We start from the raw sequence: 22,576 nt of genomic DNA, 5'->3' as shown, positions 1-22,576 counted from the left end.
AGAATGTATGATTATGCAACAATGAAGCGAGGAAGTGTTTGAATTGTGGATGTTGTGTGGCTGTGCGGGTTAGATGGCTGACCAAACAGAAGCATGGGTCGCATTAACCAAGTCAAACAATGGCCTACTTTTCAACCGATCCGAATTTTCTCGCCTGAAAAGATACACTACAACTATGGATACACTACATTCAAATTCCTATTTCACAAGAAAATAGTATTTACAAATCAATTTTAATTTCAAAGTTTTGAAAGATCGTATATTTATATATTTATATTATGTCGAGGTTTAAGCAGCATGTCATTAACTAAGAAGTCACAGACTGCACTAGTTCGAAGGGGTCGTACAATGATTCACAATTCATCTTGTTCAATGGTTCCACCTGTTATGAGGTTTTTGCGCTTATCAAAAGTATTTTGCAACGTACAGTGTGCCTGATATAATATCAAGTCCGTACCGGACCGCCAAACAATCCTAGTGAGCGAACCTTTTTCATGATTTCCACATTTCCGTTTTTCAGACCACGTTGTACGATACAACATACTGTGCGAGGTGTTTGAAAGGATTAGAATGAACGTAGTGTTGCAATACACAGGTGATTAGATGTATCAGATAATACTGATTAACATATATATTTCCAGTTGAAAGAATTGGTCTCAAAATTCTGGACCGTTTTGTGTACTAAGTAGTGCAATTGGACAGATAGTCCTAAGAAAAGAGACAAGAAAGTTGTGTAATCTATGTTGTGTGTTGGCGTTGACTTCAAACAGGTAACTGAACAGTGAACGACAGCGAAAAAGCATCAGTGTAGTGTCCTCCACTTTTCATAGATAGAGCGACTTATACGCGCAAATCATTGCCATTAAGTAGCAGGTGGATTTCCATATTGACAATTTGAATACAAAGATATGGCATTCATATCAGAATGTGTCGAATGTTAGAGAACGTAATAATGACATGATGCTATTGCATTATGTTAAAGAACGTAATAATGACATGATGCTATTGCATTATGTTAAAGAACGTAATAATGACATGATGCTATTGCATTATGTTAAAGAACGTAATAATGACATGATGCTATTGCATTATGTTAAAGAACGTAATAATGACATGATGCTATTGCATTATGTTAAAGAGCGTAATAATGACATGCTATCGCATAATGTTAAAGAGCGTAATAATGACATGATGTTTTCGCATGTTAAGAACCTTTAAGAAATGGTGTTGAACCGTTAACTTGACCCTTCATAAATGTCGCCGAGTATATATGTTTGTCTATTAGCATGGGTCTAGTGACCATTTTATCGTTACATCATAACCTTATTCCAATTGACTGAAGCCCATACATTATGAGACCAAATATTCATTGCGGCAAGAAAAAATACAGGGCGTAAAATCATACAATGTTTTATACAATACTCTTATTCCTTTACTCATTTGAGTGATTTAATGGCAGTCTAATCTAATGGATGCCGTTGTGGGTACGTGTAATAAGCAAGTTATGGTATTGACAAGCGATACCAGGAAGTTATCAGGTCTGCACGTTACACCACTGCTTAGATATCACCTGCGTCGGGGCTAACAGTGAAATGATCGTCTAAACTTGTCACAAGCCTAGTGGTGAAGGGATAGCCAAGTGGTGAAAGCGTTTGCTCGTCACGTAGAGGACCCTGGTTCGATTCTTCATTTAGGTGCAATGTGTAAAGTCCATTTCTGGTGTCGTGTTGTTGCTGGAATATTGCAATAAGTGACGGATAGCTACACTCACTCACTCATTTTGTGCAAGCATAGATACGATTTTACGTCATACTGGAAATTGTCTATACACGTAAGCACCACGAATGTTCTAACGTGTTTGTGTTTATCTGTGAGTTGCGTCCCTTTGCTATGCCAGGAAACGACGATCATGGGTTGAAAAATTAGTAGAATAGAAGAAACCCACCAGGTGTCCCCTTTTACTGGCATATTGTCAAAAGCAGCATAATTCAAGACTCACTTGCCCCAGGTTTGTACGCGTTGTACCCGCTCTTGCATATTTCAGTGACATCAAAGACTTCAATGGACGAACTTTCTTTAACGCTTTTTCCATGTATAATGTATTAGTGATATGAGTGAAACACTGATGTACTCGACGTTAAATTAATGACACCAACTCATTCGTATGAATACATAATTACTCAATATATATTTATTCAGATCAACCGACAGCTATGTGGTGTACGTATGTAACAACATTTGTCCACGAATAGAGACTAGCAAATCTATAAGTGTGTGTAAGTACATATCAAGATGTGTACCGAATATTAACGACGGTCCAAAATGAACATATTTATTGTTAAATAAATTACGCTATACATTGATCAGCATTTTCTGCTTCCCCGTATCATGGGCATAACCTAAACCATAGGGCGGGATGGTGACGTTGTATTCAGGTTAGCAATTACAGTGATGTCCTGAATAATCACGGAATTCCGGGTCATAAGAGTTGATCGCACTCTGCGATATTCCAGCTGTATGGCGGCGGTCTGCAGATAATTGAGTCTGGACCAGACAATCCAGTGATAAACAACATGAGCATCGATCTGTGCAATTGGCAACCGATGACTTGTGTCAGCTGGACACCCGATCCCGTTAGTCGCCTGTTACGACAAGCATAGTCACTTTCATGGCAAGCATGGGTTGCTGAAAGCCTATTCTACTCGGACCATCACGGGTCTGGCAAGCATGGGTTGCTGAAGGCCGATTTTACCTCGGACCATCGCGAGTCTGTGGAACCAATACATCTTCATACTGATAAATATTGTTTGTTAGGAATTTGCATCACGATGAGAAAGATTAGAGTTACATGCAAGTGCGAAACTTGCAGGACGTTACCTTAAGAATCTGTTTCGAAATTCTGAAATTCGAAGGTATTGACGGGACGGTGGGGGTAGTATTGTAGTTAAAGCTTTCCCTCGTCATGCTGAAGACATGGATGTAATGTGTGAAGCCCATGTGTGGTGTCCCCCGTGTTGATATAGCTGATATACTGCTAAAAGAGGCGTTAAATCATATTCACTCACTCACTCTGGTATTGAAGCAATATTTTGGGTCACGTGATGTTGAGACATTGATGACACTGTTTTCCAATGTCCACATTCGTTGCCACGCGTTACATCACTGTTTCACTTTGTCCATGTAGGTCGTGATCAACATATAATTCATTGTTTTCCCAGATACCCTCACTTAACCAACTTCCACCTGAAACAGGTAATAGTAACGACTCTCTGTTGCCGGTTGAACTTCTTGAAAAATTTATGCAAAATGACCTGTCTGCCTGGCTCTCGTTTTCTGTAGATGCCTCACATCCATTGCCATGATTCTGTTCGTCACTGTGATGATTGTCATGAGGGATCACTGCTTGGCGATCGCTGGATGATCCAACGTTATCAAAATACCAACTCTCACGCCTGCTCTGTCGAATTGCACGACTTCTCCTCTTGGATACTTCTTGAAGAACACATTCAGTTTCATTAAAGGCAGCAGACACCCTAGGGATTTCGTGTGGGCGGTGTCGACCATACCTGAAATAACAGTAGAGTCTTATTTGTGATAAGACACAGTTTCATACTGATATTAGGTCCTGAGACATTGACGGTTACACTTACAAATTCAGTGAGCCTGTTTACTTGGGTAGTTACGGCTGTATATTCCAGTTTACATTCCTCCTTCATATATTTGCACTGTACGTTGTGAAAGTTATAAAGGAAGCGATATGGGGAACGAGTCTATTTAAGTGGCAGTTTGGAGTAACCTCCCTTGGGCACCGTGGGTTGGAATCTTGATCTTCCAAATCTGGGCCCACTTGCACAAAACGACCTTAGTGCTACAATCATTGTAAGTACTTAAGATCGCGATCTTAGGCTTCTGCTACAATCGCCATCCACTTGCACAAAGAGATTGTAGGCTAGGATCATTGTAAGTTACAATAAAAACTTACAATTGGTCGGAACCAATTGTAAGGAGCTAAGATCATTGTAGTCAGTAGCAAAATGGCGTTCAAGTTGGTGTCAGTTTCACGCAAATAATTAGCTTTACGTTTGGGGAATGCTTTCATATTGCATAAAACTGAATGATTCGCCTCGGCACTTCAAAAACACGGAGAATGCAACATCGATTAAACGTCTGAAATATCGTTATTTGAGGTTGTGAACAACATCATTATCGAGTCGATATTACAGAGTACAATTCTCACCCGATTCAGTGCTGGAAAAAGTATGAACACCATACCTTTTTGATAAACATATTTGCGCTGCATGCTGTGCGCACTTGAAGACAACTGTAGACAGGAGTCGAGTTTAAGAAATTTCTACCTCCAACGTTGAAGAGTTCGATCTTAGTTAAGATCGCGATCTTAAATCCTTGCTGTCTTAAGATCATCTTTGTGCAAGTGGATTAGGGCAATTGTGTGGTGATTGTAAACTTGATTGTAGGGACCTAAGATTGATTGTAACTAAGATTGCTCTGTGCAAACGGGCCCAGGAAAATTGGCTAGTTAGGTTTTTAGAACAATAAAATGACTCACCATTTGTCGGCAACACACTGCAGCACAAGAAGGCCAATATAGCTTAAGGAAAGAAAAGTGACCGTGCCCATCAGAATGACCAGGTACATGAGGTGGTCGAGGTCTGAAAAAAATTAAACCTATAAATTCCTTTCCTCAAAGTCATTCTGAAATGTCAATTGTATATCTCATGTATGTAAACATGCAGAACTTATGTAAATGTTACATTTATACATTTCATCACTCATCTCTCTGTCACCCAAACCAATACTGAAATGTTAAATGTGCATTACCCATATAGATGTGCAGAGCTTTTGGAAATTGGAAATGAGTATAGCTTATCTGAGCTCATTTTAAAGACAGTAACTAGCCAAAATATTAAAAGTGACATAACGGTATGAGCATGCTGTAACAAGATCCAGAGGTCAATACAATGAACTGACCTACCTTCTTGTTTTATTGTTCCAAAGACGCCCCCTTCTCCCATTTCATGGACACGTCCTCTCATACTGACTCATGAAACAGTTTATATTATATTTTAATTTGTCAGACCAGGAAAATGAAACATCAACAACTCGTGACGTTAAAAATGTTTTCATGATGAACCTCACTCGGAAACTGAACAGTAGATGATGGTGTGCACTGTAAAAGAGACACGGTTACAGTAGCAGGGCAGGGGTTTTTTTTGTTGTTGTTGTTTTTTTTTAAAAAAAAGTGACCTTGCTGATAATAACGTGAACATGTATTCAGGTAATAGTATGTGAATGCTACTGGACCTCACGTGTTACTGTCCATGCTGTCACGTGATGCGTTCACTCAGCTGATAAGGGAACGATGGAGTATCAGTTATGAAATTAGAGAAAAAACAACCACATTATGACCCCTTAACGTCACACGTCTTCAAATTTTGCAAATACCAAAGGTTATTATGTTTTCTATTCTTCTAACTCCTTCTAACGTCTGTGAGGTAATTTAGTGTTACGTAGCATAGAGCAATATTAACCAACGTCACGGCGGAGGACACCTCAAATGGACTTCACACAATGTGCCCATGAGGGGAATCGAATCCGGGTCTTCCGCGTGACGAGCAAACACCTTAACCAATATGCTACCCACACAAAACTCCCTCTAACGATGTGGTGATTCCTTAACCGGGCTTACGAAATTATTCCAGTTACATGCTTAGTGTTATGGGTGCTATGAATGTCGGCGAATGACTGTTTGCCCTATGAAGTTTTTGGAAGGCATTTAGAAGTGAATACAGACCTAATTCTTTTTCCATCAGATGGATGCTAAATACTGAACAATAATTCTTTAATCACGTGGTTATAGTAATCGACATGACAGTTAAGCCGCTGACACTGACATGTCTCAGTAGTTATATAGGTCTGGGACGCGTAGGAAAAAATGGAATCGAGTACCTGCATGTTCTTACCCGAATCGGAATCGAGTACCCGGTAATATAAGGAATACGGCGCTGTCTGAATATTCAATCACGAGTTGACAGAGACTATTATAAAAACTTGAAAAGGCAAGATCGCGAAGCGGACGAGGATGTTGGGAGGTCTGCATAACACTCCTTGCAATGCCTTGCTAACTGAAGTTAACATGCAACCATTCAAGTAATCTCTAGTTTGAAAAAAATATTATTGCTTCGTGCTACGTTTGACAATATTTGTTATTTTGTTCAAAACTGTAGCATCTGTATATGTAAATATATGTAAATATATCTGTATACATGCGCAACAACCGATTTGTTCAGTTTAAGTATTAAGATACAATAGTTGTATGACTACATTAATGTGACTGTCCAGAATTTGCGCGTAATATTTACATCATATACATGATATCTCCAGGTGTGTTCATTATTATTCACTCACTTCTGTTCATTGTTATTCTCTGACTTCTGTTCATTACTGCTCTCTCATTTCTGTTCATTATTACTCACTCAGTTCTGTTCATTGTTATTCTCTGACTTCTGTTCATTACTGCTCTCTCATTTCTGTTCATTATTACTCACTCAGTTCTGTTCATTGTTATTCTCTGACTTCTGTTCATTACTGCTCTCTCATTTCTGTTCATTATTACTCACTCAGTTCTGTTCATTGTTATTCTCTGACTTCTGTTCATTACTGCTCTCTCATTTCTGTTCATTATTACTCACTCAGTTCTGTTCATTGTTATTCTCTGACTTCTGTTCATTACTGCTCTCTCATTTCTGTTCATTATTACTCACTCAGTTCTGTGCATTGTTATTCTCTGACTTCTGTTCATTACTGCTCTCTCATTTCTGTTCATTATTACTCACTCAGTTCTGTGCATTGTTATTCTCTGACTTCTGTTCATTACTGCTCTCTCATTTCTGTTCATTATTACTCACTCAGTTCTGTTCATTGTTATTCTCTGACTTCTGTTCATTACTGCTCTCTCATTTCTGTTCATTATTACTCACTCAGTTCTGTGCATTGTTATTCTCTGACTTCTGTTCATTACTGCTCTCTCATTTCTGTTCATTATTACTCACTCAGTTCTGTGCATTGTTATTCTCTGACTTCTGTTCATTACTGCTCTCTCATTTCTGTTCATTATTACTCACTCAGTTCTGTTCATTGTTATTCTCTGACTTCTGTTCATTACTGCTCTCTCATTTCTGTTCATTATTACTCACTCAGTTCTGTGCATTGTTATTCTCTGACTTCTGTTCATTACTGCTCTCTCATTTCTGTTCATTATTACTCACTCAGTTCTGTGCATTGTTATTCTCTGACTTCTGTTCATTACTGCTCTCTCATTTCTGTTCATTATTACTCACTCAGTTCTGTGCATTGTTATTCTCTGACTTCTGTTCATTACTGCTCTCTCATTTCTGTTCATTATTACTCACTCAGTTCTGTGCATTGTTATTCTCTGACTTCTGTTCATTACTGCTCTCTCATTTCTGTTCATTATTACTCACTCAGTTCTGTTCATTGTTATTCTCTGACTTCTGTTCATTACTGCTCTCTCATTTCTGTTCATTATTACTCACTCAGTTCTGTGCATTGTTATTCTCTGACTTCTGTTCATTACTGCTCTCTCATTTCTGTTCATTATTACTCACTCACTTCTGTTCAGTATTCCTCACTCACTTCTGTTTATTATTACTCACTCTTTTCTATTCATTATTACTCACTCTTTTCTATTCACTATTACTCACTCACTCGTCTGTTCATTATTACTCACTCACTTCTATTCATTATTACTCATTCACTCACTTCTGTTCTTTATTACCCACTCACTCACATCTATTCCTTAGTACTCTCTCACTTCTGTCCATTATTACCCCCTCACTTCTGTCCATTATTACTCACTCACTTCTGTTCATCATTACTCACTTCTATTCAATTACTCACTCACTTCTATTCATTATTACTCACACACTTCTGTTCATTGTTACTCACATACTTCTGTTCATTATTACTCACTCACTTCTGATCATCATTTCTCACTCAATTTTGTTCATTATTACTTCATTTTGTTCATTATTACTCATTCGTAATTTTGTTATTACTCACTCACTTTTGTTCATTATAACTCACTTCTGTTCATTATTACTCACCCACTTCTGTTCATTATTACTCACTTCTGCTCATTATTACTCACTTCTGTTCATTATTACTCATTCGTCATTTCGTTATTAATCACTTACTTTTGTTCATTATTACTTTCTCAGTTTACTCATTGCAACTAGACAAAGTAAGTTAGTGGAAAAGATTGCTTTATTTATGATCAACCATGAAATTAACACATTTACAGCTCAAATGGACTATCAAAAACGATTTTGACTCAATATACACAGACCAGTTAAACGTTCCATTTTCGAATTAGGTCGCAAATTATTAGACATCGCACAATATGCCTTCAGTATCTAGCGTTCTGGATGATCTATTCATTGCCCTGGAATCCTTATTACATCTATTCACGCTTGTTGTGATCATATGTAATTAGGTTCATTATTCTGGTACCGATACCTGTCAGAAAATCTTGGCATCATTAACTGAGGTGTGAATTTCAGGCCCACGATGAGGGGATGTGACATTAGCAAAAGTGTTATGTCAATGCTTTGAGGTACAAAACAATAATCTGTAAAGAAATTCTAGTGGAGCAGTTCCCCCTGGCCTACTTACGGCCCGGGAGCACCCGAGTACCCGAGTGCCCAGGTACACCGTCCCAACCCTATGGTTTTACGTTGTCAACATTCATGCATATGATCAACTGTGAAACATGCATGTATGTAATACATAATAGAATATATTTCAATCATAAACCTCGAAAAAGGATAAGAAAAGTAATTTGAACATATGTTTCAGCAATTCAGCAAATTCCTGATTCCTTAGCGTTACAAACACAGTACATGTATGTAACTGGATGAGGTGTTATGACATTTTGGTTGTAGAATGATCGACAAATAGAATTGGCATGGGTCTAGGCCGCTTTTAGGAAGAATTTCTCGGCTCGGGACAACAGAAATGGACTTCAAAAACTGCATCCATGTGCTGAATCGAACTCTGGTCTTAGGAGTCACGAGCAAACCCTTTAACCACTAGGCTACCACGCCGCCATGTTTGGTTGTGGAGAATGGACTTGTTTCCTTGACATATATTATACGTCTAAACCCCAAATGTCGCAATAACACACTGGATGTTCACAGTGCACGTCTGTACCATACCATACAGTCACGGAAGTTTTATAACTACAAACACTATGTTAGACGTACTGGATATTCCATGGCCACCATCCACGATCACATGATTGAGTTTCACATGCTCACCCATATCGTTTTGGCCTGAAATATTTCCTTATTTTGTTACATTTATTGGTTATGTTGCAAACACATTTTTTGCGTGTGTGCGGCGATATTTCAACACACGTTTTTGATCGGAAAACATGACACGCAAATAAAGACAGCGTCAACATCTTCCCGCCTCGGGGCAACATCCTTTGCACCAGTGCAGGGTTAGAGAGGAAGTAATCTCAATTATTTCATAAGCGTGAAAAATTATTGACAATTAGATTATTCGAAACGGATCCTGGGCTGAGAGTGGGCGCCATGGTCCAGCCGTCTCAGGTGCTGTAATTAGCTGTGCAGATATGGGCAGATACCGAGTATCGTGGGTTTGAATCCCTGATCTTGTACATTTGTGAATACCACATCTGCACTAGTGATTTTAAGAGCGGCTGAGTAGTCAAGTGGTTAAAGCGTTCGTTTGTCACGTCCAAGACCCGAGTTCTGTTCTCCACATGTGCACAATATGTGAAGCCATTTTCTAGTGTTCCCCGCCGTGATATTGTTCGTAAGTGGCTAAAAGCGGCGTAAATCCATACACACTCACCCACTTGTGGTTTAATAAGGTGCTAAACACCTGCATCCAGTTGGATTTCCTACCACATTAAGCTGGCTACACCTAGCATTTACTTCTCAAAACAGGGTTGGACTCGTCAAGGTCCGGGTTAGAATCGATCTTCTGTGACCCATGCTTGTCGCGAGAGGCGACTAACGGGATCAAGTAGTCAGACTCTTTGACATGGTTGACATGTGTCATCGGTACCCAACTGCGCACACCAGTGCTCATGCAGTTGATCACTGTATTGTCTGGTCCAGACTCGATTATGTACAGACCGCCGACATATACAGCTACGTGCGGCGTAAAACTACACTCACTCACTCACTCAAACTCCCACAGTTTAAATTGCAGAGACACGACGCCTGCCATATGCGACACTAATGCATGTAATGAATATACACCGAGCCAGTCATTTGACGGGCATACATTGCTCTAGTGCTTATCATGTATATCGAGCGATCTAGCCATTCATCGGACACATATTGGACCAGAGTTTATCACGCATATCCAGTTAAATCCACGCATATTGCACTCGTGCATATCATGTGTATCCATCGATCTGTCAATAAGTGGACACATATTGCACCAGTGCATATCACGTATATCCTTCAATCCAGTCATTGCTTTCACATATAGTGCATATACTGTATATCCACCGATTAGTACTTTCATGTGTATCATGTATAAACCTCCAAGCCAGTCATTACTTGCGGGTGTTGTACCCGTGGTGCATACGCGTATGTAATGTATCCCTATACTTCTCTTGAGTTGCAACTACAAATGACAAAGATCCCCTAACACGTCACTACCTCCCATAGGAATGGAGAAAACCTTCGACTTTGGCTTCTCATCCTTTGATTTATCAACCTTTCCTTCTTTATTCGCAGGTCTCAGACTTGGTTGCATCTCCGTCTTGACATTGCCTGACTCATACATCTCTTCTGTTGCCAGTGGCGCTTTGGTATCCGTCGATTTCAGTGAAACTGGGTCCTCAGGTGCTGATGCTAGTAGCCGGAGCTCTGGTGCTTTCGTTTCTAGCACCTCTTTGGATGTGAGTTGCAGTATGGGTTCCTTTCCAAGTTCAGCAGATAAAGCATCTTTGGGTTGAATATCCTTTGGGACATCAAGGTTATGTGGATCACTTGACATGTCTTGCGGCTTGCCTTTGTCCTTCAGCATAATTCCATTTGCGTTATGTATACTGAAACCATGTTCAGTATTATCCACTGTTGATTGTTCAGTGGATGGGACTTTGGGAACTGATGGCCCTGCATCGGGTAAACCATTTATCAAGAATTGTACTGCTGCATCTACTGTTCTGTCATTTGGTTTCATCAGATTTTGTGTTTCAGATTGTCCTTCAGTCTGTCCAGATCGTGACGGGTCTGCTTCCAGTTCACTTGAAGGTAGTCTTATGTCTTCAGAAAAATACGTGAACAAGTTAGCAGTCGCATTTGACTTTCCCTCAACAGTCAAATGACTTGGGCTTGACTGGTTGGCCTTTGGCAAACTTGATGAGCAGGTAGCATCTTCAGAAGTGCCGTTGAGAATATTTCTTCTTTGGTAAGCTACTTGTTGATTCTTAGGTGCGTCAGAATAATTGTCAGGGATATATTTCAGTGCATATACCTGTTGTGGGGACTCGAGAGCATTGCCGCTACAATCACGATCGCGTTTTAGGGTCTTTGGTGAATTCTTCTTAACTTGTGGTTTGTTAATATTACCACTCTTCGTATTGACGTCGGATGCTTGCTTCTTTGGAAATTCAAAAGAATTTTCCTTTTTAGTTTTGTTTCGTGTTTTCTTTTTGGCAGATGGTGATTCTTTAGGCCCAGCAGGATTATTAGCAGAATCACTAGTGCTGACCGCAACCTGTTCTTGGCGAAGTGGTTTCACGCACATCCTCCTCTTTTCACCTTTTTTCTCCTGTTTTTTCATGTTCTTGTCTGACTGGAAAAGTGGTTTCTTTCCATCCATTTGAATTGGTGGAAGAGGACGCCCTGCCATGTTAGATGAATTCGCCATTGGTAGTGTATTTTTCTGGTCACCTTTACCAGAGTTATAAGTCTGCTTAGATAGATTCTTTGGGGCGCGCTCAGTAGACGCGGACTGAGGACGATTTGCAGGGCCTAGAGGAGATCCAGAGACTGGGTTGTGCATTAGTGACTGTGATTGCAGTCTTCTCAGAGCATTTTCGGGTAGACATGCCCTTTCTTCTTCTGTTAAAATCATTTGTGATGGATGGATTTGTGGGAGCGGCCTAGACTTGTAAGGATTACGAGTAGGATGCTTCAGATATATTCCCTCATAGTCGCTTCTTGGACCTCTGTTAGGTTTGGAATTTCTGGCAGTATCATTCGCTGGGTTAGTTTCGACGTTTAAGTCGCGTAATGTAGCATGAAATGTTGACTTACTTTTCTGACGACAACCATCCATGTTCACCGCCGGTTGCTCATTTACAAAACACGACATACTCTCAGTTCTCTTAGAGCTCCCCGATGCTGTTGGTTCACCGTTTTTCACAAGCTGAGCAGCGTTTCCAGAAGCACCAGATGGGCACAACAAAGGGTCCGGCTCGTTTGCTCCCATTTCAGCGTTGTCTTCTGCTGTGATCTGTCCGAAGACTGTTGCAATGTCAATGCTTCCAAGGTACTTATACTTTTTCTTCTTTCTTTGTGGTTAAAACAGACAAAATGTAATTATTAAAATCTGGTTACATAACAGATTAGGAAAACGTTATCTAGGATGAAATATAGCCAATAATCGTTGTTCATCCGATGATCTCTACTCCGTATTCAGTAAATATCCTAGATTGACATCGTGTGTCTGAAATGAACATATTTTACAGAAATAAAAGTATGACAGACTATAAACATTCTACATCAGGACAAAAGTGTATGTAGATGAAGGATGAGGTTGACACCTACTTTCGATAATTTCTCAGGCAGCCCGACGCTGTTAAAATTGAATTCTTAGTACATCCTGTTACCAAACCCTTAATGAATGCAATCTGCTTTACCTTCGGACACAGATGAAGACGACACTGAGAAGAAAGATAACGGATGAAATCCCGACTATCCACACAAAAGGATCCGTAACTGGAACATGGAAATGAAACGTGCAGACAAAGTTTGTTTCTCCGCTAAGACATTCTTTAGATTAAACATAGTATTTACACAAACCACGGTGTAACATATGCTCAACACATGTGTTATCCTCTACCAAAGAGTTGCCAAAGATACCATGATATATCACATAGTGTTCAAACATACCAAGAACACGTCACAATTTAATTCTGGACTCACAAAAGTCCAGAAACTCTCAGCACTGTGGCCACTCTCTCACAAAGGATTTCGCAAAATTAAACAGGCAGCTGTTATGTATGTGTGCTAAGGTTGAAAAAATGAAAAATAAATTTGTCGAAAACTCAAAATTTAAACTCGCTCGCCCATGGGCACGCCCATGGGCGAACAGTGGCCAATGGGTAGGCCATGGGTGAAAAACATATTGGCCCATGGACGAGAATAATTAATTTCATTGAAACTACATGTTTTTTACCAGGCTTTGCAGCTTTTCAATGAATGAACGTGTATTTATTATTGTCTTGACACGAAATTAAGCTTATTTTGACTTAATTCGGCTAATTTAGAGTGATTTTTCAAAACGCCTCGCCCATGGGCGAAAACCATTTGGCCCATGGGTGAGAATATTTACTTTTACTCAAAATACACCTTTTCCTATGCTTTGGAGGTTGTGAATGGATGAAAGTACATATATGAGTATCATGACAGACATTTCAACTCATTTTGACTTAATTCCTCTAAATGAGAGCAATTTTGAAAACTCTCACCCATGGGAAAAAGACATTTGGCCCATGGGCGAGAATATTTGCCTTCACTCAAAATTTCATCTTTTCCTGTGGTTTGGAGGTTGTAAATGAATGAGGATATATTTATGAGTATCATGGCACAAAATCTAACTCATTAGGACTTAATTCTGCTAATTGAGACCGATTTTCAAAAACATCTCGCCCATGGGCGAAAATATTTCCTTTTCACTCCAAATACATCTTTTGTAATGTTTTGGAGGATGTAAATGAATGAAAGTGCCATTGTGAGTATCATGATACAAAATTCAACTGATTTTGACTTAATTTTGCGAATTCAGAACGATTTTAAAAAAATATGCCAGAATAATTACTTTTACTCAAATTATATCTTTTCCTGTGTTTTAGAGGTTATAAATGAATGAGGATATATTTATATGTATCATGGCACAAACTTCAACTCATTTTAAATTAATTCCGCTAATTTGTAACAAGTACAAGAATCTGGACTTCCACTTAAATTTTCATAGTTTTTTTTATTGTCTTGGAGGTTGTAAATTTATGAATGAAGGTGTGTTTATAAGTATCATGACAAAAAAATGAAATCATTCCGGTCTTAATTCGACTAATCTCGCTCGTGGACGAAAATATATTCGTTTGCTTGTTTTCTTTATTTTGCAAACATATGGTTTAAAAATAGATGAAATTCTAATGAAAATTCAGTTTAATTTCGTGAGTTTAGTTTTATGTCGCACTCTGTAATATCCCAACAATATGGCGGCGGTTTGTAGATAATCGAGTTTGGATCAGACAAACCAGTGATCAACAGCATGAGCATCAATCTGCACAATTGGGAACTGATGACATGTGTCAACCAAGTTATCGAGCCTGACCACCCGATCCCGTTAGTCGCCTCTTTCGACACGCATAGTCGCCTTTTATGGCAAGCATGGGTTGTTGAAGCCCTTTACTTCCAGCAACATATACAGTACACTTAGAATACTAAGCCTTGAGATTCTTTTGAATTTAGGTATTCTATAAATATAACAAAGTTCAACCTATATCTATGAAGTTGAAGTTATTTGTGAAAGCCCTAATCAAGAGTGACCAAACTCCAGTGACTATGTTGGGACACATTAATAAACGGTGTTGTGAGATCTTTAAACTGTATTGAAATATGTCTTGTCAATTCCACTGACATTCACCAAATGTACCCACCTAGTAGTTTTAAGTGTACCTACCCAGTTTAGCATGTTTCGTTTAAATAGTGTGGTCTCCATTTTTAGTAATTCCCGTTTGCCCGTCCCGGCTTTTCTTCGTCCGAGGTTTTATCGGGTATTCTCCTATTTGTCAGACCAGAAATAATCTACAACAGGGGTAGGTCACTCCCTTGTTTTCTTTACCATTTGTACTAATTAGTATGCGCCTCCTCATGCTCCAATGCACACAGTGACCTGATTCGTCTCCATCGCAACTTAGGCTGCGTTTAACAGTACTTCAGCCAGTTTACTGTATCAGTCGAAATCTTACAATGAATGAATGAATGAATGAATGAATGAATGAATGAATGAATGAAGAGCAAGAAGTATATGTGAATGAATGAAAGAAATGATAAAAGAAAGAAGTGCATATGTGAATGAATGAGAAACATATAATAAAAGAAAAAGGTACATATGTGAATGAATGAAAGAATAAATGATACACCACTGCCATCCCTTCCAAAACATGCTAAAGAACGCAAAACTATCGTTAGATCACATGTGTTAACATCAGCTTGTTATTGTCTCCCTGGTCAGACGTAACAATTGTCAGACAGGTTAAAACAACAAACTATCTGGTTGACTGCACAGCTGCCTGTTGGCCTAGTCTACCCACATCACCTACTTTTCCTGCGTAACCTTCATCTACATCACCACCCTTAATATATTGAGCAGAGAGCACAGAAGGCCCTATAGCTGTAACCACTGCTCCCAACGTCTCTCTGCTCCCAACGCTCAAACATTACCTGGAATTGTTAGCTTGACCACTTGGGAAAATGTGTCACTATTATTTTGTAAATATGTATTTCATCTCAAGAATGTGTTGGACAGTCCTCTCTTTTCTGTGCAGCAATAACCGGCAGTCTGTGTACATATGTTATTGAATAGTTATTTGCACAGCTTATGACGTTAGCATTCATATTTCTATTCTAGCATTCATGGGAGCAGTGGTTACAGCTATAGGGCCTTCTGTGCTCTCTGCTCAATATATTAAGGGTGGTGATGTAGATGAAGGTTACGCAGGAAAAGTAGGTGATGTGGGTAGACTAGGCCAACAGGCAGCTGTGCAGTCAACCAGATAGTTTGTTGTTTTAACCTGTCTGACAATTGTTACGTCTGACCAGGGAGACAATAACAAGCTGATGTTAACACATGTGATCTAACGATAGTTTTGCGTTCTTTAGCATGTTTTGGAAGGGATGGCAGTGGTGTATCATTTATTCTTTCATTCATTCACATATGTACCTTTTTCTTTTATTATATGTTTCTCATTCATTCACATATGCACTTCTTTCTTTTATCATTTCTTTCATTCATTCACATATACTTCTTGCTCTTCATTCATTCATTCATTCATTCATTCATTCATTGTAAGATTTCGACTGATACAGTAAACTGGCTGAAGTACTGTTAAACGCAGCCTAAGTTGCGATGGAGACGAATCAGGTCACTGTGTGCATTGGAGCATGAGGAGGCGCATACTAATTAGTACAAATGGTAAAGAAAACAAGGGAGTGACCTACCCCTGTTGTAGATTATTTCTGGTCTGACAAATAGGAGAATACCCGATAAAACCTCGGACGAAGAAAAGCCGGGACGGGCAAACGGGAATTACTAAAAATGGAGACCACACTATTAAAACGAAACATGCTAAACTGGGTAGGTACACTTAAAACTACTAGGTGGGTACATTTGGTGAATGTCAGTGGAATTTGACAAGACATATTTCAATACAGTTTAAAGATCTCACAACACCGTTTATTAATGTGTCCCAACATAGTCACTGGAGTTTGGTCACTCTTGATTAGGGCTTTCACAAATAACTTCAACTTCATAGATATAGGTTGAACTTTGTTATATTTATTGAATACCTAAATTCAAAAGAATCTCAAGGCTTAGCATTCTAAGTGTACTGTATATGTTGCTGGAAGTAAAGCTCTGTGTTCGGGACCCGTGAAGATCTGGAGTAGAAGAGGGCTTCAACAACCCATGCTTGCCATAAAAGGCGACTATGCTTGTAGTAAGAGGTGACTAACGGGATCGGGTGGTCAGGCTCGCTGACTTTTGCTGACACGTGTCATCAGTTCCCAATTGTGCAGATTGATGCTCGTGCTGTTGATCACTGGATTGTCTGATCCAAACTCGATTATCTACAAACCGCCGCCATATTGTTGGGATATTACAGAGTGCGACATAAAACTAAACTCACGAAATTAAACTGAATTTTCATTAGAATTTCATCTATTTTTAAACCATATGTTTGCAAAATAAAGAAAACAAGCAAACGAAAATATTTTCGTCCACGAGCGAGATTAGTTAAGACCGGAATGATTTCATTTTTTTTTGTCGTGATACTTATAAACACAATTTCATTCATAAATTTACAACCCCCAAGACAATTAAAAAAAACTATGAAAATTTAAGTGGAAGTCCAGATTTTTGTACTTGTTACAAAATTAGCAGAATTAAGTCAAAACGAGTTGAATTTTGTGCCATGATACTTACAAATATATCGTCATTCATTTACAACCTCCAAAACACAGGAAAAGATGTATTTTGAGTAAAAGTAATTATTCTGGCATATTTTTTTAAAAATCTTCCTGAACTCGCAACAGTAAGTCAAAATCAGTTGAATTTTGTATCATGATACTCACAATGGCACTTTCATTCATTTACATCCTCCAAAACATTACAAAAGATGTATTTGGAGTGAAAAGGAAATATTCTCGCTCATGGGCCCAATGTTTTTCGCCCATGGGCGAGATGTTTTTGAAAATCGGTCTCAGTTAGCAGAATTAAGTCCTAATGAGTTAGATTTTGTGCCATGATACTCATAAATATATCCTCATTCATTTACAACCTCCAAACCACAGGAAAAGATGAAATTTTGAGTGAAGGCAAATATTCTCGCCCATGGGCCAAAATGTCTTTCTCCCATGGGCGAGAGTTTTCAAAATTGCTCTCATTTAGAGGAATTAAGTCAAAATGAGTTGAAATTTCTGTCATGATACTCATAAATGTACTTTCATTCATTTACATCCTCCAAATATTGGAAAAGATGGGTTTGGGGGTGTAAGCAAATATTCTCGCCCATGGGCCAAAATGTTTTTCTCCCATGGGTGAGATTATGTTAAATAGCTCTAAATTAACGGAATTAATTCAAAATGGGTTGAATCTTGTGCCATGATACTTATGAACATACTTTCATCCATTCACAACCTCGAAAACATAGGAAAAGGTGTATTTTGAGTAAAAGTAAATATTCTCACCCATGGGCCAAATGGTTTTCGCCCATGAGCGAGGCGTTTTGAAAAATCACTCTAAATTAGCCGAATTAAGTCAAAATAAGCTTAATTTCGTGTCAAGACAATAATAAATACACGTTCATTCATTGAAAAGCTGCAAAGCCTGGTAAAAAACATGTAGTTTCAATGAAATTAATTATTCTCGTCCATGAGCCAATACGTTTTTCACCCATGGGCGAGATTTTTTAAAATCGCTGTCAGTTAGCAGAGTCAAGTCACAACAAGCTGAAATTTGTGTCATGATACTAATCAACATTTTTTCATTCATTTACAACCTCCAAAACATTTATTCTGGATGAAATTAAACACTTTCGCCCATGGGCAGGCCCATGGGCGAGCGAGTTTAAATTTTGAGTTTTCGACAAATTATTTTTTCATTTTTTCATCCTTAGCACATATACATAACAGCTGCCTGTTTTATTTTGCGAAATCCCCTGTGAGAGAGTGGCCACAGTGCTGAGAGTTTCTGGACTTTTGTGAGTCCAGAATTAAATTGTGACGTGTTCAAGGTATATCACACAATTGCCACACATGCCGTGGTATAATACATATAATCATCGCATATCACGTGGTATACCACATATAGTCATCACACTTAGCTTACTATGGTATACCACATAGTCTTCAAATATACTATGGTATACCATATAGGTGCCACACACACCGTGGTATAAAACATAAAATCATCACAATTACCGTCGTATACCACATATATTCATCACACATACGATACTAAAGCACATGGTCTCCAAGCATACCATGCTTGACCATGTAGTTATCACACATATAATGGCGTACAACAACTTTCTGACATACCTTGTTCACGTAGTTATCACATGTCACAGTATACCACATGTCTCTCATAAATCATGGATGACCATATAGTTAACACACATACCATGGTTGACAAAATAGCCATCAGACATTCCGTGGTATACCACATAATCATCACATCTGCAGTGGTATGGGAAATAATTGATCACGTAGTCGCAGATACCATCAATATAGTTGTCACCCAAAGTATAGTATGGCACAAAGTCATCCCACATACCATGCTTGACCACAGTCATCACACACAGCATGGTTGACCACAGTCATCACACACACCATGGTTGACCACAGTCACCACACACACTATAGTTAACCACAGTCATCACACACACTATAGTTATCCACAGTCATCGCACTTGCCATGGTTGACCACAGTCATCACACACACCATAGTTAACCACAGTACAACACACACCATGGTTAACCACAGTCCTCACACACAGCATCGGTGACCGCGATGATCACACTAGCCATGGTTGATCACTGTCATCACACATACCATGGTTGACCACAGTCATCACACGTACCGTGGTTGGCCACAGTCATCTCACATATCATAGGTGATCACAGTCATCACATGTACCATGGTTGACCACAGTCATCACACGTACCGTGGTTGGTCACAGTCACCTCACATATCATAGGTGATCACAGTCATCACATGTACCATGGTTGACCACAGTCATCACACATACAATGGTTAACCACAGTCATCACACACAGCATCGGTGACCACGGTGATCGCACTTGCCATGGTTGATCACTGTCATCACACGTACCATGCTTGACCACAGTCATCTCACATACCGTGGTTGGCCACAGTCATCTTACATATCATAGGTGATCACAGTCATCACATGTACCATGGTTGACCATAGTCATCACACATACCATGGTTAACCACAGTCACCACACGTACAGTGGTTGACCACAATCACCTCACATATCATGATTTACCACAGTCACCACACACACTATAGTTATCCACAGTCATCACACACAGCATGGTTAACCACAGTCATCACACACACCATGGTTGACCACAGTCATCACACACACCATGGTTGACCACAGTCATCACACACACTATAGTTATCCACTGTCATCACACACACTATAGTTATCCACAGTCATCACACACACCATGGTTAACCACAGTCATCACACACACCATGGTTAACCACAGTCATCACACACAGCATCGGTGACCACGGTGATCACACTCGCCATGGTTGATCACTGTCATCTCACATACCATAGTTGACCACAGTCATCACACATATCAGAATTGACCAACATTCATCACATGGTTGACCACAGCTATCACATGTTCCATGATTGACCATAGTTATTACATGTACTATGGTTGACCACAGCCATCACACCTACCACGGCTGACCACGACCATCACACACTATGCTTGACCACAGTTATTACATGCACCATGGTCGACCATAGTCATTACACATACCATAACTGACCGCAGTCATCACACATACCATGGGTGACCACAGTAATCACATTATAGTTGACCGCAGATCAAAGTGATCACACACCTGTTAGCTGCCTCTTACCACAAGTATGGTTTGATGATGATCAACACTAACCATCACGAATTCGCAGTGTAAACGATACATGATAACGTTTAGTCATTGCAGGCATATTTGAAGGGTGTCATCAACACTAACTAACGAGATGACTGAAGTTTAGGTTTTAAGTGCCGGTGATCGAGAGAAGAAGAGAAGAGCGTTTGCTAGCACAAAACCACTTGAATGTACGTGTGCAATTAAATGTGATGAGTCAGAAGGTCAAATAATAGTGTGGAAATGTCATTAAAATGATCACTTTGAACTGCATCAATATGAGTGAAACTTTGACGGTCAACACATGATAGACCTGCGCAAGCACACAGGAAGTATACTGTGTACCTGGCTGTCCCTGCTTTACTCTAACAATTCATAGTCTACCGGTAGTGGCAACTCTTTATGAAAACTGCTGATTACCTGGATCGGAGGTTTCCATCGTGGTAGCATTGAACTGAAATAAGATTAAAAACGGTTCAAGCAGTTTTTCAAATACTGGAAATTTAAAGCAGACATTGTACACTACACATGACCGTCAAAAATACCATGCGTTATTTTAAGGATCTAACAACATACACTCGAAACACGAGACCCTGTATTTTCCCTCATGAAATAGATAGGACACTCATGCATTTAATCAAATTGTTGTGCAAGATTCACGTTTAAGTAACATATTCTCGAGTCATTCCGAAGCTCTTTACCATAATAATTACTACTCTTCACGCAAGTAATTCCAAACATCGTCAGCACGTGTAAATCCAAATGGAGGATAAATAGCGGATGCATATGAATAGTAGTCAGCGAGTGAGTTTAGTTTTCCGCAACACTCAGAAACATTCCATTTATAAGGCGGTAGTCTGTAAACAATCACGGTTGCACCAGGAAATCCAGTGATCAACAACATGAGCATCTATCTGCGCAATTGGGACAGATGACATGTGTCAAACATGTCGGCGAGCTGGTCACCAGATCCTGTTAGTCGCCTCTTACAACAAGCATAGGTGACTAAAGATTAATATTTTAACACGCCCTGCACGGGTCACATATGAATAATAATCTTTAAAACAAATATGCATTCAGTATTGAATGCAGGTGTGATTATATTTCAATCTGTAACAGTGTGTGTTTTATCAACTGAAAAACGATGCCGAAAAATTACGATGTTAGTAGTACTGTTTTCGCTGTTTTCAGTGTACGTATAGATAGCAATATCAAAGTGAGTGGCTGTTAGTTGCAGCTATTCGCGGTGAGCAAAAGGTAATGTTCTTGTAAACCATAGATAGATGTAAACATTAAACATTTCATTTAACTAAACTGTGATTTGTAGGATTAATTTCCTACCTGATAGTCCGCCTCAAGCTGGAGCCGAGTTTTCCGGGATGGATGGCGGACCGCCGCTGACTAAGTTTAAGCACTTAAAAATGTATGCCAACATGAAACCAATAGACATGGCGTCACCAGTGTCCATGACTATATTCGGGAAATGTGGCTGATGCATCTCTGATTAATGATATGTGAGCAGGAAATTGTTCATTTCAATGTGAAAATACAAAAGTCACCCGGAAATGTTTTGGACCAAAGTCTAATGTATATTCAGTGGTGATGGTTTATGTGACAATAGAACAAAATGATAAAGTTTGTGAATCAAAGTATCAAAACCAGTAGGTGAAAAGATTAATAGAAGGAATTTGTCAGCAGCTTTTTAACTTGTCATGTGTCTATCACATCCCTGGTCATCAATAATCTGTGCTAAGGAAGAGAGTTTACAGACGTCAGTTTCGTCGCTAAGAAAATGTTGATGTAGCATCGAAACTGAGTTAAAATCAATATTGGTCCGTGCGT

The 22,576-nt window shown here is 39.2% G+C and overlaps 2 protein-coding genes across 2 annotated transcripts; both read right to left on the bottom strand.

Annotated features, from left to right (window-relative positions):
* Window positions 1–2,163: 2,163 nt before the first annotated feature.
* LOC137291597 (uncharacterized) lies at window positions 2,164–5,166 on the bottom strand. The gene is made up of 3 exons (XM_067822981.1): window positions 4,994–5,166; window positions 4,568–4,670; window positions 2,164–3,566 (listed from the first exon to the last, which is right to left on the bottom strand). Exons 1-3 carry the CDS (start codon window positions 5,052–5,054, stop codon window positions 3,155–3,157), a joined length of 576 nt encoding a protein of 191 aa, XP_067679082.1. The 5' UTR covers window positions 5,055–5,166; the 3' UTR covers window positions 2,164–3,154.
* Window positions 5,167–8,286: 3,120 nt separating this feature from the next.
* LOC137291589 (uncharacterized) lies at window positions 8,287–22,212 on the bottom strand. The gene is made up of 4 exons (XM_067822971.1): window positions 22,076–22,212; window positions 21,155–21,188; window positions 12,950–13,028; window positions 8,287–12,601 (listed from the first exon to the last, which is right to left on the bottom strand). Exons 2-4 carry the CDS (start codon window positions 21,171–21,173, stop codon window positions 10,705–10,707), a joined length of 1,995 nt encoding a protein of 664 aa, XP_067679072.1. The 5' UTR covers window positions 21,174–21,188; window positions 22,076–22,212; the 3' UTR covers window positions 8,287–10,704.
* Between the last annotated feature and the right edge of the window lie 364 nt (window positions 22,213–22,576).

Source organism: Haliotis asinina, chromosome 7 (assembly GCF_037392515.1).
Source record: "Haliotis asinina isolate JCU_RB_2024 chromosome 7, JCU_Hal_asi_v2, whole genome shotgun sequence".
Taxonomy (NCBI): Eukaryota; Metazoa; Mollusca; class Gastropoda; order Lepetellida; family Haliotidae; genus Haliotis; species Haliotis asinina.
This window is presented reverse-complemented; position numbering and strand designations above follow the sequence as displayed.

Excerpts from the sequence above, each read along its gene's own strand:
- LOC137291597 (XM_067822981.1), bottom strand. The coding sequence starts at position 5,054 with ATGAGAGGACGTGTCCATGAAATGGGAGAAGGGGGCGTCTTTGGAACA. Across the intron at positions 4,671-4,993 it reads TGGAACAATAAAACAAGAAG|ACCTCGACCACCTCATGTAC; the intron begins GTAGGTCAGTTC and ends AATTTTTTTCAG. Across the intron at positions 3,567-4,567 it reads CAGTGTGTTGCCGACAAATG|GTATGGTCGACACCGCCCAC; the intron begins GTGAGTCATTTT and ends CTGTTATTTCAG.
- LOC137291589 (XM_067822971.1), bottom strand. Across the intron at positions 12,602-12,949 it reads GTCTTCATCTGTGTCCGAAG|AAAGAAGAAAAAGTATAAGT; the intron begins GTAAAGCAGATT and ends TTAACCACAAAG.